General features: G+C 56.5%; 2 protein-coding genes across 4 annotated transcripts in view; one reads left to right on the top strand and one right to left on the bottom strand.

Annotated features, from left to right (window-relative positions):
- PSMA7 (proteasome (prosome, macropain) subunit, alpha type, 7) overlaps nucleotides 1-161 on the bottom strand; it is an 11,032-nt gene extending 10,871 nt beyond the window's left edge. Inside the window, exon 1 of the mRNA XM_011992419.1 lies at nucleotides 63-161. Coding sequence (XP_011847809.1) covers nucleotides 63-161 — 99 coding nt within the window. The remainder of the gene's footprint in view (nucleotides 1-62) is intronic.
- SS18L1 (synovial sarcoma translocation gene on chromosome 18-like 1) overlaps nucleotides 1-25,352 on the top strand; it is a 46,165-nt gene that overhangs the window by 6,995 nt on the left and 13,818 nt on the right. For 2 of the 3 annotated variants that reach the window (XM_011992345.1, XM_011992343.1), the window contains exons 1-7: nucleotides 13,357-13,537; nucleotides 14,569-14,653; nucleotides 15,946-16,090; nucleotides 17,275-17,454; nucleotides 18,817-18,981; nucleotides 19,470-19,571; nucleotides 20,709-20,801. In XM_011992345.1, the coding sequence (XP_011847735.1) occupies nucleotides 13,383-13,537; nucleotides 14,569-14,653; nucleotides 15,946-16,090; nucleotides 17,275-17,454; nucleotides 18,817-18,981; nucleotides 19,470-19,571; nucleotides 20,709-20,801 (925 nt within the window). In that variant the 5' untranslated portion in view covers nucleotides 13,357-13,382. Of the gene's footprint in view, nucleotides 1-9,135; nucleotides 9,318-13,356; nucleotides 13,538-14,568; nucleotides 14,654-15,945; nucleotides 16,091-17,274; nucleotides 17,455-18,816; nucleotides 18,982-19,469; nucleotides 19,572-20,708; nucleotides 20,802-25,352 lie in introns of those variants that run through there. The other variant, XM_011992346.1, reaches the window with a different exon arrangement.

Below are 25,352 nucleotides of genomic sequence, written 5' to 3' on the forward strand. Positions count from 1 at the left end.
CGGGGCCCGCGGCCAGGGCTGCCCCTTCTGCAGCTGGCGCGAGGCGCGGACGATGGAGGCACAGAGGGACGCCTCCCAATGCCCATTTGGAGGGCATCGTTCGGCAGCTCGGCCCCGTAAGAAGCGCACCGCCCGCCCGTATCCTCGCGGCCACGCCGCATTTCAGCGTGACACCCTCCCCCGCCGCCTCGCCTAACAAACTTGATGGATTTGCTCCACAACCTTTCCTCTAGCTCCGTAAGTTCGTCCTTGTGGATTTCAAGAGACAGCGTTTACAGGGGTTTGGGACACCGTTATCCAAAGCCCTAAGTTTTGAAATTGAGACTTTGCATTTTCTGCTGTTTTTCGGTAGAAGACAAATTCGGAAGGAAATCAGCATTAGGCATTCCCGTTTCAGTTGTCGCAACATCTTTTGGAGTGACATTGGTTTTTTCCTAAACTCCGACTCCGTCTTCACCCTGGTGGGATTGCAGGGATAAACAGTGGTATTCCTAGGTTCCCAGGAGCGGCGTGTCTCCCTAAGGGGGTTCACCTTGACCTTGACTGTGGCTCTTATTCCTTGATGACATGCCAGTCTCCTGTGGAAGTTGTCCTAAATCTATCGCCTATTTTGAGACTACCCTTGCTGTTGCTAGTTTTAGAAATTTGATGGTCTTAACAAATGAGAACCTTGGCCAACTCTGAACAGGAGAGATTGAGAATAGCAGAAACACAGATTTACAAGTGTGGCATTTTAATTTACGTAGTAAACACTTATGTGTGCTTACTGTATCCCAGACACTGTTCTAAGGATTTTATAAATTTTAATTCATCCAATTCTTCATAGAAGCTACTGGCATCCCGTTTAACAGCTAAGGACGCTGAGGTCTAGGGAGGCTGTGCCTTGCTGGTAAGTGGACGCTGAAGCCTGGGGCGCTGAGTGCCTTGCTGGTAAGTGGCACAGCCAGGTGTTGAACCCAGACTGTGACTCCAGGGTCTGCTCTGTTGGTACCCCTTGATCTGGGAACATTTGGCCAGGCGGAGGTCAAGCTCTAGGCTCAGAGGCAAATGTTGGAACCCGGAGCATCTCCTGGCACTCTGGTTTTTTGGACCTTAGCAGTCATTGTTCCTGAAGCTACCTTTGTCTTCAACATGCGTCCTGTTATTTGCACTGCGCACACACTTCCATTGAAGCTCCCCAAATTCTCCAGGTAAAAGTGTGTATTGAGGTGCTGCCCCAAACATCAGATTAGAAAGGAAGAAATGCACCTGCGGACTGTGTGTCCCAGGGCAGAAACTCAGCCTGCTGACCATTGGAAATGGATCTTTAGTTTAGGCTGCTGACTTGGCCTGGTAGGGCCAGCAGGCTGCATATTGGGCTTGGTGTTTTGACAGTGAATATATTTACCCAGGGATCTTTTACTGGGAGGTGTGAGAAGGCTGAGAAGGGTGTGAGAGGTGCGTGTTCTATGCCTAAAACGTGTGCTGTGTCCACAGTGTGTGCTAGTAGTCTCATGCCGAGAGCATTAAGAGAAGCCAGGGACCCCTCTGAAACCTGCTTGGTAGTGAAGGGGAAGGAAGAATACAACTTGTCCTTAACAACATAGTGTGTGGGTGGGGATCTTCCAAGCCAACTTCTACTCAACCTTCAAAGCCTCACTCAAATGTTCCCTGTCTCATGCTCCCTCAGCCGTCATGTGGCCCAGGGAGCACTTGCTTGGGCTCCTGAGTTCAGCATGTGACTGATGAATTCGTTGCTGATCCCCAGCCTCTCGTCGTGTCTGAGCACAGTTAGTGCTGAGCACGTGCCGGTGCATCTGTGACTCTCGTTCCATCAGTGGAAGTGTTTTGAAATAAGCAGATGCGTTAGTGTCCTGTGACTTCCTTGACACATTACCACAACCCAGGTGGCTTCAAACGACAGAAATCTATTCCCTTACAGTTTTGGAGGCCAGAAGTCCCAAGTCCAGGGGTCAGTTCCCTGTTCTTTTCTTGGCTTCTGATGGCTGTGGGCAGCCCTTGGTGTTCTCTAGCTTGTAGGTGTATCCAGCCAGTCTCTGATTTCATCATCTTTTTTTTTCTTTTTTTTTTTTTTTTTTGAGATGGAGTTTCGCTCTTGTTGCCCAGGCTAGAGTGCAATGGCACCATCTTGGGCTCACAGCCTCCGCACCCCCCACCCACCCACGTTCAAACAGTTCTCCTGCCTCAGCCTCCTGAGTAGCTGGAATTACAGGCGCGTGCCACCATATCCAGCTAATTTTGTGTTTTTAGTACAGACGGCGTTTCTCCATGTTGGCCAGGCTGGTCTTGAACTCCCGACCTCAGGTGATCCGCCCCCCCCACCCCCCTTGGCCTCCCAAAGTGCTGTGATTACAGGCGTGAGCCATCATGCCTGGCCTCAATTTCCCAGTTTTTATGAGGACTCTAGTCATTGGTTTTAGGGCCTGCGTTAATCCAGCAAGACCCCATCTTTGTTTCATTTTCAAATAGCTTGTTTCTAGTACCTCCCGTGCGCAGGGACTGGGGTCCGGGCACAGTTCAACCCACAAGAGTGCATTTGTGGTGAGGGCTAGCTCAGAGAAAGAGAGCCATGAGGGAGGCAGAGAGTCACAGAGGGTCCCGAACCTGGCCTGCATGGAGCAGGTATTGGGGGACCCAAAGTGGAAGGGCAGGGAGTGCTGGGCTGATGTGGGGAGGGTAGCTGGTGGTGACCAGGCAGCAGTGCATGGGTGAGATGGTCAGAACCACTCTGTGGCAAGCACCACAAGGGACATGACTGTGCTGGGGAACCCTGTGGTGGGGCTGGGCCATGTCACCACAGTGGCCCTTGGGCCTGGCTGGCTGCTCTCTGGCCAACAGCTGGGAACTGTAGTGTCCTACTGTCCAGTGTGTGCTCCTTACGCTGCTGTTGGGGCTGGGGCTGCAGTGGTCACCACGGACCATGTGGCCAGACTTGACCCCTGGGTTGCCTCCTTGCTGCTTGGCATACAGTAATTGGTCAATAAATGTGTTACTGTTTCTGTTAGTATTGGTTTTCTCATTGGTTTCCTTGGCCGGATAATAGCAGTGGTGTCTGCCCGTCTGCTGGGTGTCTGGATCCCCAGTGCCTGTTGCAGGGCAGGGTTGGGGAAAAGCTCTGAGGGAATGGGACAGAGCTGAGAGGAGGTGGGGCCCTGGGTCTGCCTGCTGAGTGGGTTTGATGTGGGAAGACAAGACCTTTGTGGGGTGGGTTGGTGCCGTGCCCAGGGTCTGAGAGCCAGGGAGTGGTTGAACCTGGACCAGCCCTATCACATGCCCTTGGTACCCAGGTGCGGGGGTGGGGCATGGGCAAGGGGCACACTTCTGGGTGGGGATGAGGTGTGGAGGATGGGGTGCACACCCAGCAGACAGTGGGCACCCTGTGTGCTCCCTCAGACCTGGAACTTGCTGTCTGAAGGAACGCAAGCTAACTTGGCTAGGAGTGTTTGTAAGGTGAGAGCTGTCCTGTGACTGAATGGCTTGGGGATGCCAAGCCTACCTTGCACGTAGCTGATTGACAGCATTCTTCCCGCTATCAGAGGCTCCCCCCACCTGAGAAGGGGAGCACGGGGGCCTGTCTTTATATCGCCAGGGATGAGGGGTAGGGTCCCCTCATTCTGGAGCCTGGGCTCAGCCCCGGGGAGGGACCCCACAGCCACAGGCCTTGCTTGGCCTCCTTGCTGTCTTAGGTCAGGTGAGGGAGGCGCTCTGCAAGGCCCTTGAGCCTGAGCGCTGTGGGCGAGGCAGGCAGGAGAAAGGCATTGTCCCAGAGGGAGCAGCCGCAGCCTGGCCTCTGTCCCCTCTGTCTGTAAAGCCTGGCCATACACCCTCTTGCTGGGCGCTCCTGAAGGTACTCTTCCCAGTCCTGCTCAGCCTGGAGGGTGAGGAAGCATTTGGATAAAGACACAGTGCCTGCCCACTGCCCTTTACCCCTGACCTTTCCAAGGCTGATGGGTCTCCAGAGTCCCTGTCTGCCATCCAGTCGCTGCGTGTGGAGTCTGGAGGCAGCAGCTGAAGGCAGCCCAGGTCTTGCCCAGGTGGCGCTCGCTAGCCAGCGGTCCCGGATGTTCTCCTTGAGGCTCCTGGCCTTTGCACGGTCTGTGCCCCAGGCCAGTGGGTTGGAGCCTGGGCACCTGCCTCTGTGTGCTTGGAGTCCGAGGACAGATTTCCTGGAATCCCCGGGCTGCAGATGGTGGAAGAATCACGCCCGCCCCCAGTGGATGCAGGACTCACGCCCACCCCCAGTGGATGCAGGGGTCACGCCCTGTGGCGTGGTACAATGGATGCAGGAATGAACAGGCCCTGGGTGCTGAGGCAGTTAGCAGGCCGGCACTGATGGCCCGTAAGGCCTGTGGGGCCTGGGAAGAGAAAGTGCAGGTCTTCTCCTCTGGTCCAGGCAGGCACCTCCACTGCCTCCCTGCCTGTGATCACAGGAGGAATCCGAAAGGTTGGGAGAAGGCGCCATGGACGATTGCGGGAAGGAGGCTCCTGTGATGCTGGTCCGATTCTAATCGGCCACCACAGTTGCTGTGCACAATGGGGACGGAAGTGGCCTATTTATATCCTCCTCAAATTAGAAATAGGTGTGGGAAGCAGGCAGGTCCTTGGTGTTACCAGGATGAGGATGGGGGCCACGGAACTGCAGGAGGGCAGGGTAGGGCAGGCCGGACTTCCTGGGCTCACATTCTTATCCCGCCGATGGTGATGTGTGCTTCACCTTTCTGTGGCCCAGTTTCCTTGTCTTTAGCAAGAGGACAGGGCTGTGGCCTCCCTCCTAGCCTGTGTGTATGGGTAAGGCAATGCCTGGCAGCCTTGTCATTGGTCAGCTTTAGCCTTTGATCAGGCACGCAACCAGCAAGGAACGGCCGGAATTTATCCGTGGCATTCGGAAAGGGAGGTAAGGACTCCGTTCCATACTGCAGGAAACCATCGCAAGTCCAGGGTCGTGTCGAAAAGAAAAGGCAGTGTCAGCACATGGACGGGATGCACACAAACGTCACATGTCGCTAGTACAGTAAGCACGTCTTCAGCTTGGGAACTGTCAGGAGCAAAGTGATTTGGTTGTGCTGTGCTGTGAGACGCCCCAGAGCACCATGAGACTGAAAGGGACTGCCAAGGCGTGTGCAGATGCGGCTGCTGTTGTGTGTGTTAAGCATGTCTTCACATGTTCTTAGAGTCTTGGAAATTGCACACGCTTGTCAAACACACAGTGGCGGGGCCATGAGGCAGCAGCCAGCTCCCCCCAAGGAGACTGCACGTGTAAATTTGGGGGCTCTTCTGAAGCCCACACACCAACACATATTCCACAGTTGGGGGAATGTTCAGAGGGTCCCATTGGCTTCCATCAGTGGAGTTTGTAGTGTCGGCTTGCTAACCTTGGGGGCAAGGACGGAGCAGCTCAGGCTGGGCTCAGGGAAGGAGAGCTGATGGGTCAGCGATGTCTGCCCCAAGAACAGAAGTAGCAGGTGCTAGCACAGGTGCCATCGCTGGCTCAGCCACCTGCTGATGCTCAACCAGCTCTCCGGTCTGCCAGGCTGGTCCCTCTCACACCTTGATGACTCCTAGGAGTTGATCCTGTGTCTGTGTCCACGCCATGCGTGGGGAGTGCGTGGCAGCCCTGCGTGTAGTGGCAGAAGACAGGGAATAATTTCAACGTCTGTCCGAGGAGACTGAGTACCACGTTGTGTCCATGTTGTGGAATTCTCTGGAGCATAGGAAACATTGAGGTGGATTTTTTTTTTTTTTAAGAGAGAGTCTTGCTCCTTCGCCTAGGCTGAGGCGCACTGACGTGATCACAGTTCATGCAGCCTCGTCGTCCTGGGCTCAAGGGACAGGTGGGGTCTCTGTGCTAACAGAGGACAGTTTCCAAGATTTTTTGAGAGGAAAGGGAACTCAGTGGAGCAGCGGGAGTGGAACGCTATCAGGTGTGTGCAGAGTCGGGAGGGGAGCGCATGGACTCCATGCGAGATGCTTCCAGAAGAAGCAGAGCGGGCCTCTGGGTGGGAGGAGCCAGGGGTTCCTCCTACAAAATTAAAAAGGTTCCAAAAGTCTTTGTAATTAGAAAGGACAACCACGAGGACACCGGAGGTGTTTCTGCCCAGCGTGGGCAGTGAGCCTCAGAGCCCCAGGCCGCCTCTGTGTCCGGCTTCCAGGGCCCCACACAGGTTCGTCACTGGGGAGAGACGGTTCTGCTGAGAGCCCCTCACCCAGGTTTTTGCCTGACAGCCCCAGCCCTTCACCTACTCTCTGTGGGCTCTGGGACCCCAGCTGCTCTCCGTCCGCAGTTCTCAGCCTCACTCCCTTGCCTCCCCAGTCAGGACCCCACGGTGGGGCTTCAGCAGTCCCAGGCCCCATCCTTGGTGCCTGGCTGTGCCCTGGGCCCTCCAAGCCATGCCCTGTCTCCCCCGTCAGTCCCCGCCTGCCAAATCCGGCTTCTCTGCTCAGCCGCATGGTCCATTGCCATGGCCACAGCTTCTGTGCCCCTTGGGTTCGTCTCCCTGTGGGTGCTGGGCTTGGCCCTGGGCATCAGCCAGCCTGACCAACAGAGACACGTTGGGGCCGCCCCTCAGAGCCTGAGACCACAGGGGTGACAACGCAGAGAGGGAGTGGGAGGCCCGGGTCTCCCAGCTGCCCCAGCGGCGAGCCCAGCCAAGCCCAGCAGAAGATCCTCCCAGCTGGCCCAGAATCATGGGAATTAAGAAATCATGTTTCGACCACACGGCTCGGGGAGGTTTGTTGTGCATTGGGTGGTGGATGTACCCAGCCGCTGGGATCTTAGTCCAGCCAGCCTTTGCAGTGAGCACAGGCTTCAGTTGAGAAAGTAACCCCTGCAATGGGCACAGGACTCCCGTCCCCCAGCAGCCCCCGTTCCCCTCTTCTCCAGCTCCCCAGAGCTGGCCTCCGTTCCTGGACATGCCCCATGGCCTTTGCACATGCCTGTTTCCTCCGTCGGGCCGCCCTTCCCCCACCTCACCCATGTGCTTCTGCCCAGCCTCCAGCCCAGCTGGAGGTCAACCCCAGAAGCCTGGGGCTCCGCTGCCTCATGGCCTTGAGCAGATGTTCACGCACATTGGTCTCCACCTGACCGGCCACCCACGCCTACTCCACCATAAGCAGAGCGAGCCGCACCTCCTCACTGTCACCTCCACTCACCCAGGCCTAGGATGGGCACATTGATGAAGCATGCTCAGAGATGGGGTCTCACCGCCCCTCCTTACTGCGGCCCCTGATGCCAGCCTCTAGCTCCTCCAGATGGAGTTGCCACCTCATCTTTGTCCCCAGCACCCTCACCTCAGGAGGCCTCAGGCTACCAGCTGCAGTGCTTTGCCAGCAACGTCTCTGACACAGGTTTACCCCTGAACCTGTAGAAACTCAGCTTCTCTGGAAAGGATGGGGAGAACTGTGTCTCACGATGCAGAAACACACAAGTGCACATCAGGAAGCTGCGAAGCAGTGTCTGCAGAAGACAGCAGTAAATGCAGAAAATGTTTAGCGCTCCAGGCCGCGTGAATGGCTTCTTTGTTCAGCCTAGTGTTAGAGGTACAACCAGGTAGAGGAGACTCAGGTGGGCCCATCACCAGCCCTGGCAACCCCAGACTCACTTCAGGCCTCTTTAAGGTCATTTTGCAGATGATACCGTGAGTAAATGCTTGTTTTAGAGATTTTCATAAACACAGACATGTAAGAAACTAGAGATCGACAAGCTCCAGAGCCGGGGCCGCAGCTGCCTGTCAGTGCATTTTTCTCCTGTCGGGGTCTTTTGCTTTGGATTTTGTGCTCACCAAAGCCACGCGGGCACGTGAGGAGTCAAGACGTGCCGTGGGCGTGTATGTTCGCTGTTCTCTCACACGGCTATGAAGAAAACCTGAGACTGGCTAATTTATGAAGGAAAGAGGCTTAATTAACTCACAGTTCCGCCGGGCTGGGGAGGCCTCAGGAAACTTAGAATCATGGCAGAAGGGGAAGCAAGGCACCTTCTTCACAAGGCGGCAGGAAGGAGAAATGCAAGCAGGGGAAATGCCAGGCGCTTGTAAAACCAACAGATCTCGTGCGAACTCACTCACCATCACGAGAACTGCATGGGGGAAGCGGCTCCCATCCATCCAATTGCTTCCCACCGGGTTCCTCCCATGATACGTGGGGCTTGTGGGAACTACAGTTCAAGATGAGATTTGGGTGGGGACACGGCCAGACGAGATCAGGGTGTGAGTAACCTGAGGAGTAATGCCTCCTGCCTCCCAGAAGCACCCTCTTGCCCTTCTCAAAGCCAAACCAAGTGGCCACTTTGGAACGGGTTTAGGGCTGGTGACCAGGGAGAACGGGTCACCAGGTAAGGTCTGCCCTCCCTGCTGCACACCTGCGCTTCCCACTCATACCCGTCAGAGTGGCTTTCTCTGGGGTTGGATCTGCCTCTGCTGTTGACGGGTGATAACAGACACCTTGCTCACTGTTGAACCACGCAGGATCATGTGACTGCTTTTCCTACCTGGCTTTTGTTTTCCCTGGAGTTGTTGATTGTTTTTCTTTTTGATCACTTGTCACTAGTGTATCTCCTCCTTCGCTCAGGTATTCTTCTGGGTTTCAGTCTCGGGGCTGCTCTCCGTGGGCCTCCCACCATTGGCCAAATTCCTTTGGCTTCTCTTGGGTTGGGTCTTGGATCGTCTCCTGGGATTTGCTCCCTTGGTTTGGGGAGGGAGGCGCATCATTTTATGGCCTCCTGAGAACAGGTGTTTGGGATGTGCCCCTTTAAACAGAATTCCCATACTCCCCTCATCTGACTGCCCGCATGTTAACGCCACCTCATTTGCTGTCCCCTCCCTCTTCTGTCCTGTGGACACGTTACTTTTGCCCTGACAATTTGAGAATGAGTTGTAGACTTGGTGCCCCTTTACTCCCAAATATTTGAGCGTGACTTTGCTGCCAACATGGACATGATACTGTACTAAGATTGAAATGGGGGAGCTGATGTGGCAGCAGCGCGGCCGTCTGCTCCGACTCACTCTGACTTCCCTGTTGTCCCGGTAATGGCCTTTGTAGAACATCATTAAGGATTATTGGAAGGACCCCGGGACCATGTCTGTTGAGTCTCTCCTGGTTGAGAACCACTCGTCCATCTTCCTTATCTTTGATGACTAGCAGTTTTCGAAGAATGCCAGCCAGTCATCGAGTGCCCTTGGTTTGGGTACAGGGTACGTTTTCCTAACTTGCGGGTCTGAAAGTGCGTCTGTTCTCCCTTCATTCCTGGTTGGGGTCTCGGCTGACAATTTCTGTGCAGAAGTCTCCCTCAGGATCAGACCATAGCCCTTCTGGAAGCCTCCGTGGTGAGTTCATCTCTCCCTCAGAGCCTCCCTCAGGCCAGGCCATCGGCCCCCCCGAGGTCTCCGTTGGGCCTGGGTCATTGCCCCTCAGGGGGTGTATGGAGCACAGCTCCTCCGGAAGTCTCCTTGGGATTGTCACCCCCTGTGGGCCCACGTAGGAGGCTCCATGCCCTCAGAATTCACTGTCCTTCACGTGGAACCTGGTTTTTCTCTCCTGTCATGTTTAGGGTCTTTTTTTGTCCCTGGTCTTTTTTGGCAGACTGGTCACCTGAGAGCCCTTCCGATGGGGAAGTGCGTCCTTCAGCTCTGATTGAAGGATTGGGGGGTGATTTCCTCGCTGCTCCTATCTCTGGGGCTCCTGGAGGGCCGCGCTGGTCCACTCCTCTCTTCGCAATCTTTCTGTTTTCTCCTCGGTCAATCCGTCCTGCTTTCCGGGCCTCTTCTTCAACTTCATGTTCTGCTCCTCTGTTGAGCTGTGTTATGGCTGACAGGTTTTCACCTCCAGAGCTCTTCCCTCTGTTGTTTCTAACCAGCATCATCTTTTGTGAGGCTCCAGTAACCTGCATCACTGCACCAGCTGTCTTCGTGAGGATATTAATAATAGGTTTTGTTGGATTTTTTTGAAAAAATTTCAGGCCGGGCGCGATGGTTCATGCCTGTAATGAGCACTTGGGGAGGCCGAGGTGGTCAGATCACTTGAACCTAGGAGTTCGAGATCAGCCTGGGCAACACAGGGAGACCTTGTCTCTACCAAAAAAAAAAAAAAAAAAAAAGCATTTAGCCAGGCATGGTGGCACACACCTGTATTCTCAGCTACTCGGGAGGCTGAGGTAGGAGGATCACTTGAGCCTGGGAGGTGGAGGTTGCAGGGAGCCAAGATCACGCCACTGTATTCCAGCCTGGGTGACAGAGCGAGACCCTGTCTCAGAAGAAAAGCAATAGAAAAAAAGTTTCCGTCTTGCATAACCTTCGTCTCTGGATTTTGGCCTCTGTGGCTGGTTTTGGCCTTTGTCTTTCAAATGGCACTGTTGTGGCTTCTGGGGATTGGAGGCTGGAGCGCCGCCTGCTGTGCTCAGGCAGGCGTGTGGTCCGGTCTGTGGTTCGCTCTGAGGTGCACATTCCCTTCAGTACCCAGTGTCTTTCCTCCAGGCTGGTCACTTTCCTGGAGACGCCCCCCTCATCCAGTCCCATCTCCTACCGGCAGATCCTGGACGACCCTGAAAGGTGCCGGAATCTTAACATTCCTGAGCCTTGTGGGGCTTCGCAGCACAGCGTGGCTCAGGCCAGGCGCCCTGGGGACACTGATCTGGTTGTCACTCGTCCTTGTGTTCTTCAGCTTCAAACTCCCGTGGCTGCCATCTTGTGCCCTCCCCTTTCTGTCCGTAGTAGGCCATACCTGTTCCATCCTCAGTTGCCGGCCGGGGCGTGGGGCTTGGGGCGTCCAGTCTGCCACCTTTCATTCCACCTGTCCTGCCTTTTTTGAAATAGGTATGTGTGTAACATATGTGAGAAAGTTTTCTGTATCCATTTTTTTAAAAACACACACCAGTACTGTGTTTTGTTGTGTGTGCATAAACTCCGCGGCACTGCCCTGGCCATTGCACAACCGCGAGGCTCTGCTTAATGAAGTCGGCGGCTTGTGCCCCCCCAGCCCATCCCGGCCCCGTGCCGGGAGTGATGCTGAAACACCGGCCGTGTCTAGTTCGTGTCTCTGGAGACAATCTCTGCCTGAGGGTTAGGAGTCGAGAAGGGGAAGCACTTAAAGGGAAAGCAAGAAAGCCCATAGTTGTCCCCTTCCTTCAGTTCATCTGGAGGCAGAGCCATCTGGAATGCCAGCGCCTGGCAGGTGAACTCACCCTCACCTGCCCACAGGTAAGCCTGGCCCGCAGCGCCCCCTGGTGGCGCCCCTGTCTCAGGACGGCTCCTCGGCCCCATTGGGCTCAGCTGAGTGCAGGCCACCTTGTCCCCAGCAGGGAGAAAAGTGATAAAGAGTGGAAAGGGGGAAGGTATAACTTAAAGAAAAAATAGAGCAGGATAAACCAACCCTGAAGTTGTGGAGACGGGCAGAGGAGGAAGCTGAGTCGAGGGCAGTCACTTAGCTGGGGCTGTGGGCCCGGGCTCTGCTCTGCTAGGTGGCCTGACTGGGCTCTCTCTGCCCTGGACTCCCTCTGCCTGTGGATGGGTTTGGGCCCCAAGGTCAGACTGCAGTTAAAGGGGCCACGTTGCAGGGTAGAGGCACAGCTGGGTGGCCCCAGGTCCCCAGGCAGGCAGGTGAGCTCCTCCTCGCCTTGCCCTAGGGATCCCCTGCTCCAGGGCCTGTTGAGCTCCTGCTGGGGGCAGCCTCACAGGGCTGAGATGACCCAGCACGCTGTGGTGGAGCGAAAAGGCACGGCTTCTTCCTTGCCTGCTAGCCTCTGAGCAAAGGCCTTTTTATGGAAAGCAGCAGGTGTGGTGGGCTCAGTCCTGTGCTTCCCTGCAGGTGGAGGCGGCTGGTCACAGGGCGGGTGTCCCCTCTTTTCAGTCTCCTCCCACACCCCCTCTCTCCTCTTTCACCTCCTGTTGGGTCTCCATGGGCCACCCAGTGCTGCCCCCAGGTGGACACCTTGGAAGAGCCGGCTCTTTTGTGCCTGCTCCCCATGGCCCGTGGGCATCCTGTGTGGTGTGTGCAGGATGCCGCCTGGCCCCAGTCCCTGTTCCTCTGCTGCCACCCACCCCTCCCCACTTCTACCAACCACCAGACTCAGCACATCCTGAGCACGTGCAGGTGTGTGGACACAAGGCCTTGGGCCGCTTGATTTGGGAGTGCTCCAGAACCCCCTTGGGGCCACACTAGCACGTTCGGGAGGCCCTTTGGGAAGGAAACCTGGGGAATCTGTGGGCCCAGCCCCTTGCTGCTCAGGTGCAGCCAGGCACACGGGTCACCAGGTCACAGACAGGCTGAGCCCCTGCATCTGACAGGTTCCTGGCAGTGCCCATCTTGAACGTGGAGCGTGCTTGGCGGAGTGTGTGCCTGGCTGTCCCTGAACCAGAAGCCTCCATTTTGCCGGTTCTAGGAGCACGTGGTGCCTGCACAGAGACCCTGGCCCAGGTCTGGGAGGCCCACATCTGGCTGTTCACCTGAGTCACTTGAGACTGGTTTAATCTGAGTTTGGAGTCATGACCCTGTCTGTGCACACACACTTTATGTGTAAGATACAGAAGGCTCAAGACGGGACTGGCCTTCCCTGTGTGGCCTGTGGGCCCGTCCTGCTGTTCTGCTGCATTTCAGCACTCCAGGGGTGAGGGCTGCGGGTCACCAGCCCTAGGTCCAGGTCATGCCCGGTTCCGCAGTCTCACCCACCTTTCCTGCCCCCACGCCGGCCTGTGTTGTGTGTGGTTTCTTCTACCCGTAGTGCTGTCCCTGCCCCTTCCAGACCCTTTCCTTCCCTCCCCCACCGCGGTTGGTGGCAGCCCCTGCAGGAAGTCTTGATGCCCCCCACTTAGGAGTGCCCTGGACCCCTGCTGATCCTGAGGGGGGCAGCTACCTGTGTCCCACCCTGTGTGGTTGCGATTTGAGGCTGTCCCCTCCAGCTGGGGGCTCCAGGGCCTCTTGTGGGGTGCCCACGGGGTCCTGACATCCTTGCTGTCGACTTGGCTGACCCTTGCTGCACAGATGCTCTGCAGTCAAGGGCCCTGGAAGCTGGAGGGTCCTTCAGGGTGGGGGCTGCTGGAGGCACGGGGCCTCCATGTTTTCATCTGTGGGCTGAGATGGCCCTGCCGCTTACTGGCGAAGTCCTTAGCACAGGGATGTGTGAGTGTTTGGTCTGTGGTGGCTGAGGCCATGCATGTAACGACAGCTTCATGTACAGAACGGGCGTAGCATCCCAAATCTGGAAATTTGAAGTGCTCCAAAATCTAGAACTTTTTGAGCGCCAACATGAGGCTCAAAGGAAATGCTCATCGGAGCATTTCAGGTTTTCGGATTCGGGATGCCAAACCGGTGGGTCTAAAACAGATACCTCCAAATCTGGAAAAATCTGAAATGTGACACGTTTCACGTAAGGGCCACTCAACCTATATGAAAACTAGATGCGTAGCGGTGGCGGTTCATCCCGAGGGCCAGCGGCAGCCCCGCGTCGGCAGCGCCCGCTCACGCTCTCTCCGCAGATGCTGGACGAGAACCACCACCTGATCCAGTGCATCCTGGAGTACCAGAGCAAGGGCAAGACAGCCGAGTGCACGCAGTGAGTGCCGCCCGCCGTCCGCGGAACACTCTGGGGGTCATGCAGACTCTAAGCATGGAGGCCAGATACGTCCCGAGAGCCCCCCAGTGCAGAGGTCAGATACGTCCCAAGAGTCCCCAGCATGGAGGTCAGATACGTCCCGAGAGTCCCCAGCATGGAGGCCAGATAAGTCCCCAGAGCCCCCCAGTGCGGAGGTCAGTTACGTCCCGAGAGGCCCCAGCACAGCTGCGAAGCGTTGCTGCCATAACTGGCGTAGTTCCGAGGGAGGCGGGAGGAAAGAGCAGTGTGGGGAGGCCCGGGCCAGCCTCTGTGGGCAGCTCTACGGCCAACAGCCAGTGAGCCAGGAGACAGCACCTCCTCCAGGTGGGACCTCCTGTGACCCTAGGGCCTGACACAGAGGAGGGGTGCATGGCCAGTCTGCCACCCTCCAAACGGCTGTCCGAGTGGCCATCAGGCTGACCTGGAGGTGGGAAGTAGGTGAATGGCCTCAGACACCCCTGGGTGTGAGTGGGGTGAGGGGACTGGGGCCCCACTGGTGTGAGGTGTACGAGGGGCCTTCCCTGGCAGAACTGTGCTTCCCCATTTCTTTCCAGGGCTTTCTCAGGGTCGCTGGCTCTATGGAGTCTGCCCACTGCCTGGTTCAGCTGGACAAGGGCTCTGTCCCTCTGTCACCTTCAGGCCCCTGCCTCCTCGTGGCCTCCCCCATTTCCATTCTCTGAGCAGACCAGTGCCAGCTCCCCTTTAGCTGCTGCCTTAGAGTCTTTCCAGAGGTTTTGGCGTGGGATGGGGCCTGCTCAGGGTTGGGGTAGAGGCTGCCCTGCCGTCCCCACCTAGACCCCAGCACCCTACCACCTGCCTGTGTCCAGCTGGGCAACCAGCTGGCCTGTCCCTGGGTGTCGTCTGGAGTCTGTGTCCTCATGGGGTTTGGCTGGTTGTCAGACTGTGGTGTTCACACTTTACTTCTGCCGTGGATCCACCTGGGGACTCCGTGGTCCCATCCTCCTGCCTCATGCATGCCCCCTCTCGTGCAGGTACCAGCAAATCCTGCACCGGAACCTGGTATACCTGGCCACGATCGCAGACTCCAACCAGAACATGCAGTCCCTGCTTCCTGCCGTGAGTACCCGCTGGGGGTGGTCCCCTTTACCCAGCAAGGACTCCGACACTGCCTAAAATCGGGAGTTGTGGGCATGTCACCTCAGGTAACAAAGATGACTCAGAGGAACCAAAAATACCACTAGAGTCACCAGAAATGGGAGTGTGGGCGGTGGTGACCAACCCCTCCTGACAGACAGGGGGTAACGACGGCGTCTGAGGTGGCCGGGTCGGAACTGTGGTTCAGCCTCTGTATGTATCGAAGGGAGGGAAGTCCCGGAAGAACCACTGTAGGAACGGCCGCAGCTCTCGGGTCGGGGGTAGGGAGAGATGGGATGGGGGCCCCTGCATCTCCCTGGAACCTCTCCGGGTGCTTTGAGCAGTTGTGAACCATGCACATGCGCTGCTGTGGGTGAAAACAGAACTTAAAAGAGAACGTGCCCAATAGTAAATTCTCCCAATGATAGTTCAAATATTTTATTTTGTTTGATTTTTTTAAAATGCATTTTTCCAAAATTAAATTGTCACCGGGAGTGCCGTATCTCCTAGTGACCCTTAGTCCTCGGCAAGCGATGATGTAAATGCCAGGATGCGTTTCGTGAGTAAAAATGTTAAACCCACCTCCATTGACCTGTCACATTGCAGTTCTTCACCCTGCAGACACCCACAGGTCCTGGTGGAAATTTCCTTTTTTTGGCCAGCTGTAGACAGCGTGTGTGTGCATACCTCCAGAGCTGCTGTTTGACCTTGATCTGGGAGAGTGCTGAGGGTCACTGCACACTCCCTTCCGTGTGGTGTGATCCAAGGTGGGCATGGGGTGGGGGGAGTGAGGGGACGGGGCACACGCAGCAGGAGCACGGGAAACAGGAGAGGGATCCCGCCTGTGCCAAGGCCCTCGGCTTGGAGGGGTCGTGGACGGGGAGCACAGAGGCGCCGGCCAGCTGCGCCTGAGAAGGACAGGGTGCATTGGGGTGGACAGGGGAAGGGGTTCCCTGCTGTCCCAGGAGAAGGAGGTCCAGCTTTTCAAACCCAGGCATGTGTGGATGAACTCGATACTAGCAGAGTTCCGAACGCTCACCCAGACGCTCACTATGCCGTCTCCATCTGGGCCTGGTGCTCGGAGGTCACCTGGCTGTTGGGCCTGGTGCTCTGCGGTCACCTGGCTGTGACAATGGCTGTTGATTACGAACATGGACCAGGTGGCCATGACATGTGGCAGCAAATCTCAGGCGCCCTCTCATCCCTGGCCTGGCTTGTGGAGGTCGCTCTCCGTGAATTAACCGTTTTCCCTGGAAACTTCCTGTTGCCTGCAGCCGCCCACGCAGAACATGAACCTGGGCCCTGGAGCCCTGACTCAGAGTGGCTCCAGCCAGGGCCTGCACTCCCAGGGCAGCCTGAGTGACGCCATCAGCACGGGCCTGCCGCCCTCCTCCCTCCTGCAGGGCCAGATTGGCAACGGTGAGTGCGGCGGGGGAGGAGGGCATTCCCGGTCACAAGGCCACCAAGGCAGCCCTTGGGCAGGCAGCTGCCATGCTGGGGCACCCCACCCGTCACAGGGCTGGGCATGGGAACCCACTCTTCATGGGGTAGCCACAGGTCAGCTGCCATCGCCCAGGCTCAGGGCCGCAGCGAGCTTGCCATGCGACTGGGATGAGCCCTTGCTCCAGATCGCCTGCGCTTTCTGACATTGTCATACTCCATTCATTTCAAATGCAAGTTGCCGGGTTCCAGGTGGATTGTGTAATAAGAACGGAACGCTGCTGTCTTTGAATTAAGAAGCATGAGTAACGTTTGGAGACTATTAATAGTAATATAACAGGCCGGGCATGGTGGCTCAGACCTTTAATCCCAACCCTTTGTGAGGCCTAAACCAGCAGATTGCTTGAGGCCAGGAGTTTGAGACCAGCCTGGGCAATATGGCAAAACCTCGTCTCTATAAAAAATAAAAATATTAGCTGGGTGTGATGGTGCCCACGCGTGGTCCAAACTGCTTAATACTTGGGAGGCTGAGGAGGGAGGGTCACTTGAGCTTGGGAGGGTGAGGCTGAAGTGAGCCGTGTTCATGCCACTGCCCTGCAGCCTGGGTGACAGAGCCGGACCCTGTCTCAGAAAATAACAAAATAACAACAAATAAACAGTGCATCCTGTACATTGCTAGCATGTATGCTTCTTTTTTTTCTTTCTTTTTTTTTTTTTTTTGTTTTGAGACAGAGTCTCGCTCTAGTCGGCCAGGCTAGAGTGCAATGGGCATGATCTTGGCTCTCTGCAACCTTCGCCTCCTGGGTTAAAGCAATTCTCCTGCCTCAGCCTCCCGAGTGACTGGGATTATAGGCACCTGCCACCACACCTGGCTAATTTTTTTATATTTTTAGTAGAGACGGGGTTTCACCATGTTGTCCAGGCTGGTTTCGAACTCTTGACCTCAGGTGATCCACCCACCTCAGCCTCCCAGACTGCTGGGATTACAGGCATGAGCCACTGCACCAGGCCCCTTATTTCTTATTTAGTCACTTAATCATTAATAGTGATGTTGATAGAATCTCTTCTCAAAATCATTTGAAGGGAAATTGGGGCGTCTTCACCTTCAGAAGTGGTGACCTGGCTCCGCAGTGCCTGACACCACTCCCTGCTCCCCCTGCCAGGGCCAAGCCATGTGTCCATGCAGCAGACGGCGCCTAACACGCTGCCCACCACCTCCATGAGCATCTCGGGGCCCGGCTACAGTCACGCGGGGCCCGCCTCACAGGGCGTCCCCATGCAGGGGCAAGGCACCATCGGCAACTACGTGTCTCGGACCAACATCAACATGCAGTCCAACCCAGGTACCTCCTCTGCCTCTGCAACCCCGGGGGGCCTGGGCCTGCCTCCAAGACCCTTGACACATGCATGTTGGATATGTGTCCCTGGGGAGCTGCCCTCTTGCTGGGTGCTGCGGGAGAGGGGCCCGTGAATCAGGGCTGGCCGCCGCCTCTGAGAGCTTCTGGAGGGATGGGCACCAGTGGGTGCACAGCCAACCCCTCCTGTCCCCCAGCTTTGCGAGGGGTTGGGGTGTTTCCCATGGAGTCTCCGGGAATGCTTCAGGGAGTGGGGGCCACTGACCTTGGGTCTGGACAGAGCACTGGGCTCTCAGAGGTGGGGGTAGAGTTGTTCCCCAGGGAGGGAACAGCCTGGCTAGAGGCACCTCAGTGGAGAAGACAAGGGGCCAGAAGCGCTGGGCCAGAGGCCCCAGCCTTTCTGCAGGGCAGCAGGAGCCCGAGAGTGGGGCCATCCGCCATGGTGGCCACGTGTGGTGTTGGGCAGTTGAGAAGCAGCAGGTCCCCATCGCGTTCCATGAGCATCGGCCCCGGTCGCGTTTCGTGGGCGTCGGTCCTGGTTGAGTTTCTTGAGTGTTGGAGACACATGGACTTCAGAGGCTTAGTGCCAAAAAAGGGTGCCGAGGACCTCCTTAGGATTTTCTCACAATAACTGAGTATTAAGCGTTTGTTTTGGACATACTGACTCAAATAAAATGCACGATTAAAATGGATTTCACCTGTTTGTTTTTACTTTTTTGATGTGGTTACTAGAAACTTTAAAAAGTGTGGCTCGTGTCATTTCTGTTGGACGGCGCTCCGCTAGGGGCTTCTGAGCAGGGGACGTGTACGACAGGCCGGCGTGAAGGGCCGCGAGGTTGCACAGGTGCTAACGAGGGGACAGTGTGACCCCTGAGGCCAGCTCAAGGGACCAGGGAGAACAGGACTAGGGAGGGGACAGTGTGACCCCTGAGGCCAGCTCAAGGGACCAGGGAGAACAGGACTAAGGAGGGGACAGTGTGACCCCTGAGGCCAGCTCAAGGGACCGGGGAGAACAGGACTCGAGCCGCGGCGCAAGTGGGATTGTCACGGGAGCTGTGTGTCCGAGGAGAGGTGGAAAGGTGGTGGTTGGCTGTGGAAGCCACTGGATCTTCCTGCCCAGGGACTCTCCCTGTTTTCTGCACGTCGGCACATTTTCAAGTAGTCGGTGTAAGCAGCGGGTCTGAGCATGCAGGGCGTCAGTGCAGGCCTTTCAGGGGAGGGTGACGTTCTCGTGCGGAGCACAGGAAAATAACGAGGAACCTGCCTGGGCGCAGGAGGTAGTTGGGTGTGGGAGGAAGGGAGGGAGGGAGGCTTCCCGGGGTGATGTGGGGCCTCTGTCCTGTCGTGCAGTCTCCATGATGCAGCAGCAGGCGGCCACGTCGCACTACAGCTCGGCTCAGGGCGGCAGCCAGCACTACCAGGGCCAGTCGTCCATCGCCATGATGGGGCAGGGCAGCCAGGGGAGCAGCATGATGGGGCAGCGGCCTATGGCGCCCTACCGGCCCTCCCAGCAAGGTAATGCCCGGCCAGGCCAGGTCTTGGGCACGGCTGACCGCCCCGGGTGGTGAAGTGCCAGGCTGTGTGCTTGTCTGTGGGGAGCCTGGGGGAGAGAGGCTTGGGGCCTTGGTGTGGACACTGGGGGTGCGGGCTGGGGTGTGGCCCGCGGAGGGTCTGCTGTCCCCGAGGAGTCAGGGTTGGGGGCAGGGGCGGCAGTTGTCATTAAGAGTGTCACAGGCCGGGCTCATGCCTGTAGTCCCAGCACTTTGAGAGGCCGAGGTGGGCAGATCACCTGAGGCCAGGTGTTCGAGACCAACCTGGCCACATGGTGAAACCTTGTCTCTACTAAAAATACAAAAAATAAGTTGGATACAGTGACAGTGTGGGGCGTTCTCCTGGGGTGGGTGAGGCCGCTTAGCGAGGCCTTGGCTTCCCCAGCGAGCGAGGAGGTCCTCCAAGGGAGGAGGGTGCAGCCCGCACTGGTGCTGAATGTGGTTCCCCTGCAGGCTCTTCCCAGCAGTACCTGGGCCAAGAGGAGTACTATGGCGAGCAGTACAGCCACAGCCAGGGTGCCGCAGAGCCCATGGGCCAGCAGTACTACCCCGATGGTGAGCACTGGCAGCAGCCTGACCCCGCCCAGGACAGCAGAGCAGCTGCAGGGGCGAGGAGGGCAAGGAGGGTGTGGCCACTGCAGTGCGTCCCCAGTCGTTCCAGCTCAGGCTTGGGCTACAGGCAGAGCGGCCAGATGCCCTGCAGGAGCGAGGCAGGGGATGGGGTGAGCTGGACTGGCGGGGTGCCTGGCCTCTGCAGAGAGAAGCTGAGGCACACACCACTGCACTCGCCTCCACGCGGCCTCGCCTCCTCTTCCTGAAAGGATGTGGGAGTTGGAGGCGGAGAGTTGCAGCCCCCAGCCGTAGATAGGTGGAAATGTTCAAGAAGAAGCCTCCCAGCTTCCCAGAGAATGCCCTGAAGGTGACGGCTCCACCTGCAGCACCCCCTCCTGCCCCTTCTCATCTCTGCATTTTACCTTCGTCACCTTTCAGTCTTTCCATAGCCCAGGGCTTGTGGAGGGGATGCTGAAAGTGGCTTGGCTGAGCACAGTGGTTCACACCTGTCATTCTGGCACTTTGGGAGGCTAAGGCAGGAGGATCGCTTCAGCCCAGGAGGCGGAAGCTGCATTGAGCCAAGATGGCGCCACTGCATGCCGGCCTTGGTGACAGAGCAAGACCCTGTCTCTAAAGTGAAAATAACAATAAAATAAAGTGGTCTTAAAGGCTGGGTTGATCCCTGGGAGGCATCCAGGCAGGGAGCTGGCCTCAGCCAGCAAGGGGCAGGTGGGCAGGTGCGCAGGCAGGTGGGCAGGTGGCAGCAGGGCAAGCCACCTTGCAACGAAGGCCTTGGTGAGGGTTGGACACCCCTGCTTGCGTCCTCCCAGGAGCTAGCAGCAGGGAGGAGAAGGCGGTCGGGTCACTAGCGTGGCCGTGTGGTGGGCACTGAGAGCGCTGATCCTCTGCATAAATCCCCAGGTAGCTTCACAGTCCCCCCGAGAAGGCATTGATGTCTGCGTTTCAGTGAGGAGGCCGAGGCTCAGGAGGTTGGGGCATGGTCTGGGGGGACACGGGTCCTGCTGGCCCTGGGTGCCTCCCTGACCCAACAGCATCTCCCCAGCCTGGGTCTCAGTTGCCTCCTCCGGGACCTGTGCAGTGCGCAGCTTCTGCTGACTGTCACCGTCTCCGTTCACACAGGCCACGGCGATTACGCCTACCAGCAGTCATCCTACACGGAGCAGAGCTACGACCGGTCATTCGAGGAGTCCACACAGCACTACTACGAGGGGGGTAAGGAGCACAGCCGCGTGCTGGACTCGAGCGTAAGCGCCACACGCAGCAGAGTTAAGAGGCTGCACCCTTAGGAGCACGCAGTGCCTGTCTTCAGTGAGTCTCTTAAATCCCAGCACAGTGCGTGGGACGGGAGACAGTGTGCTCTGGGAACTGGAGATTCAGGCTGTGTCGGGAGCCGCCTGCCTTATGTGTGTGTTCGTGAGACAGGAAAGGATTCAGCCGGCCATGCTGGGGTTGGGGGCACAGACTCTGTTATTGGGTCCGGCCAGGGAGCGTGGGGCCTGCGAGCCACTCTCAGGGCTTCCTCAGCCAGAGGCCAGCAGTGGCTGCGTTGGGTGTGGCCTTGCGTTTCTTCAGACACCTGCAGGCCAGGAAACAACATCTGTGGCTTGGGGCTTGCTGCCCTTCGTGGCAGTCCTGGGCAGTGCTGCGCTGGGGGCCGTGTCTCGGGTGGACTTGCCCCGTTCTGAGGTGTCTGTGCCTCCACCCTGGCTGCCCTGAAACCCCAATAGAACATCCCAGAATGTGGAGTTGGGAAGAGGTACACACAGCCAGTTTCAACCCCACCCCGGGATAAAGGTGGCCCCCAGAGAAGAGTCGATGATCGCCTGTGGGATTGCACGACCTCGTCTGGGAGGGAAGGTGGGCCTGCAGCACCTGGGGAGAGGTGCCTCGTGTCTGCTGACACTGACCGGCAGGCAGCAGTGGCTGAGGCCTTCCCACTGCAGGGCTGCGATTTAGCAAGAGGTAACAGTGTCAGTGAGGCTTCACCAGGTACACAAAGCAGGCGGGCTCGAAACACTACAGATTTCCTTGTTTGGGTTACTTCTTAAAGAATTAGATATGTAAAAGTTTTGCTTCTGAGCTTACACGTCTCAGCCTGCTGTGAAGAAATAAAGCACACAAGTGTAGGCACATATAGAAACATCACAGTGTGCGCTACGATTGCCTGCATTTAAATGTCAGTTATACCTTCATAAACCTGGGGGAAACAAGAAGTACATGAATACGTAATGAAAGTTTGAAAGAAGAAAGCCTGGATGCAGTGACTCATGCCTGTAATCCCAGCACTTTGGGAGGCCAAGGCAGGTGGATCACTTGAGGCCAGGAATTTGAGACCAGCCTGACCAACATGGCGAAACCCCATCTCTACTAAAAAATACAAATATTAGCTGGCCATGTGGCGGTGCACGCCTGTGGTCCCAGTTACTCAGGTGGAGGTGGGAGAATCGCTTAAACCTGGGAGGCAGAGGTTGCAGTGAGCCGAGATCGTGCCACTGCATTCCAGCCTCGCGACAGAATAAGACTCTGTCACCGAAAAAAAAATTGGCTGGGTGCATTGGCTTACACCTGTAATCCCAGCACTTTGGGAAGCCAAGGTGGGCGGATCACCTGAGGTCAGGAGTTTGAGACCAGCTTGGCCAACACGGTGAAACCCCGTCTCTACTAAAAATACAAAAATTAGTTGGACATGGTAGCATGTGCCTGTAATCCCAGCTGCTCGGGAGGCTGAGGCAGAAGAATCACTTAAACCCAGGAGGTGTAGGTTGCAGTGAGTCGAGATCACGCCACTGCACTCCAGCCTGGGCAACAAGAGTGAAACTCTGTCTCAAAAAAAATAAAAATAAAGAAATGGCCAGGCATGGTAGCTTATGCCTGTAATCCCAGCCCTTTGGGAGGCCAGTGCAGGAAGATTGCTTGAGCTCAGGAGTTTGAGGCCAGCATGGGCAACATGGCAAAACTCTGTCTCTCCCAAAAAAAAAAAAAAAAAAAAAAAAGCCGGGCATGGTGGTGGGTACCTGTAATCCCAGCTACTCAGGAGGCTGAGGTGGGAGAATCGCTTGAAAGAGGCAGAGGTTGCAGTGAGTTGAGATTGTGCCATAGCACTGCAGCCTAGGTGACCGAGCCAGACCCTGTCTCAAAAAAAAAATGCCAAGAGGCTATCTTCTGGCATATTGGCTGCAGTGGTGCCTCCATAAGCCCTGGAAGCTGGCAGGATCTCTGCCATCATGGGCCTGGCCCTGCCCCTTCCAGCTGGAGCACAGGGTTCAGCCTTGTCCATGGCGAGGCGTCCACATGCATCTGCCCAAGGCTGACACACTTTATCCCAAAAACAAACGTAGGATGTGCTGCTCAGCCTTTTAATGTCTGATGTAGCTTTTTTTTTTTTTTTTAAAGAGACAGGGTCTTGCCCTGTCACCTAGGCTGAAGTGCAGTGGCGTGATCGTGGCACACTGCAGCCTTGAAATCCCAGGCTCAGGTGATCCTCCTGCTTCAGCCTCTCGAATTGCTGGGAGTACAGGCATGCACCACCAGGCCTGGCTTTTTTTTTTTTTTTTTTTTTGTAGAGATAAGGTCTCGCTATGTTGCCCAGGCTGGTTTTGAACTCCTGGGCTCAAGTGCCATCTCATCCTCCTGCAGTGGGGGGCTCCAGGTGTGCACCATCGTGGCCGGCTGATACGTACTTCTGCAGCTTGTTGTGGGTTACATACTCTTGCCTTCCATCATTGATGAGAAATTTGCTAAAAAGCTTAGTAACCTCTTAAGACCAGTAAGACAGACGGCGTGGTTTCCTCCTTGATTTAGAAGCATTTTATTCCATCTGCTTGTTAATTCGACTCTGACACGAGGAGTACACGTATGTAGGTGACACTTTACCATACAGCAGGTGGTACTATGAAGTCTTGCAGGGCTGAGAGGCCTGGGGGTGCTTTGCTTTGAAGAAACTGGTGGACATGTCATAGCCACCTTCAAACACAACTGTGGCCCATGGTGCAGTGGAGAGGCTGGGGGGGACGTTAGGAGGAATGGGTCAAAGGCACCATAAAGAATTTTCCAGGCTGGGTACAGTGGCTCCCACCTGTGATCCCAGCATCAGGCTGGGTGTGGAGGCTCCCATGTGTGATCCCAGCATTGTGGGGGCCAGGGCAGAGGATCACGTGAGCCTGAGAGGTTGAGACCAGCCTAGGCAACATAGTAAGACCCCCTCTCTACTAAAAATCAAAAACATTAGCCAGGTGTGGTGGCATGTGCCTGTTGTCCCAGCTACTTGGGAGTCTGAGGCAGGAGCATAGCTTGAGCCCGGGAGGTCAAGGCTGCAGTTAACTATGATCACACCACTGCGCTCCAGCCTTGGCAACAGAATAAAAAGAATTTTCCAACTTTGAGTCATCCCACAGCAGGATGAGTGGGACAGGCTGGTGCTGGAATTATTCCTGGTGATGGCATCAGTTAGGAGCCTGCAGAATCTGATAAAACGAGAGGGTGCTCATGCGCTGGGCACCAGTAATAGGAGGGGACCAGAGTGGGGCCGACCAAACCAGGAGGGGACAGCAGAGGCCACGGGGTCACTCGTGCTGGGCAGGAGCATCGGGATGTGGTGCTCGGTGGGGGAGGGGCCAGGGGAGGGGTGCAAGTGCCACACTTGTATCACAGTGAGGTTTGCAGTGGCTCAGACTGGACAGAGCCCAGCCCCTCGCGACCTGGCATCTGGGCATCATTGCCGCTAGGAGAGACCGCCCATGAGCTGCAAAAGCCAGGTATGGAGCTGGGTGTGTGGGATGTGCCTCTGTGAAAATGCAGGCAAGATGGGACAGTACCTTTGCACACACGCGCACTCACACCATCAGCCAGTGGGCAAACACCAACACAACCAACAGAAATGCTTATGGGTAGGAGATGGGGTTCGGGCTCAGGCAGTCCAGAGCAGGGGTGGAAGCGGCCACCTTCCCAGAACCTCTTGAAGGTGTAGGTCTGTCTCTGTTTACCTTTGAATCATGTAGATGTATTGGCAGCTTCAGAAGTTAAATTAAACATCAGTGGGGCTGGGCACAGTGGCTCAGGCCTATCATCTCAGTGCTTTGGGTGGCCGAGGTGGGTGGATCACTTGAGGTCAGGAGTTCAAGACCAGCCTGGCTAACATTGTGAAACCCCGTCTCTACCAAAAATACAAAAATTAGCGGGGCATGGTGGCACATGTCTGTAATTCCAGCTACTTGCGAGGCTGAGGCATGAGAATCACTTGAACCCAGGAGGCAGAGGTTGCAGTGAGCCAAGACGACGCAACTGCACTCTAGCCTGGGGCAGCAGAGCAAGACTCCATCTCAAAAAAGGAACCTCATTGGCTGTCACAGAAACTGAAAGGACCTCACTTTAGGGCTGTCCACACCATCCACGCCTCCTGGAGTCCCGAGCACGGCTGGCGTGTCGTGTGCATTTCTCAGCTCTTGCCAGGTGGTGACCAGCGTGTCCCAGGAGTGGACAATGGGGTGGTGTGGCCGGGGTCTGCGGGACACATCTTCCCCAGGCAGTGCTCGGGCCTCCTCGGCTGCATCCTCGTGTGGATCACTGTGTTTTTATGTGACACAGCTTTGAGCGTCGTTCACTTGTTCCTCGTGGCTGATTGCTCCTTCTGAGCAAGCAGAGGGTGTGCTCTGGCCTCTTGTTTCACAGATGCGCCATGCTGCCCGGCACCTTCTCACAGGCACCCTGCAGAATGCCAGAGGGTTCTTAGAATAGAGAAAGAAAAGAGCCAGGCGCGGTGGCTCA

The sequence above is a fragment of the Mandrillus leucophaeus genome, unplaced genomic scaffold, assembly GCF_000951045.1.
Source record: "Mandrillus leucophaeus isolate KB7577 unplaced genomic scaffold, Mleu.le_1.0 Scaffold41, whole genome shotgun sequence".
Lineage (NCBI taxonomy): Eukaryota > Metazoa > Chordata > Mammalia > Primates > Cercopithecidae > Mandrillus > Mandrillus leucophaeus.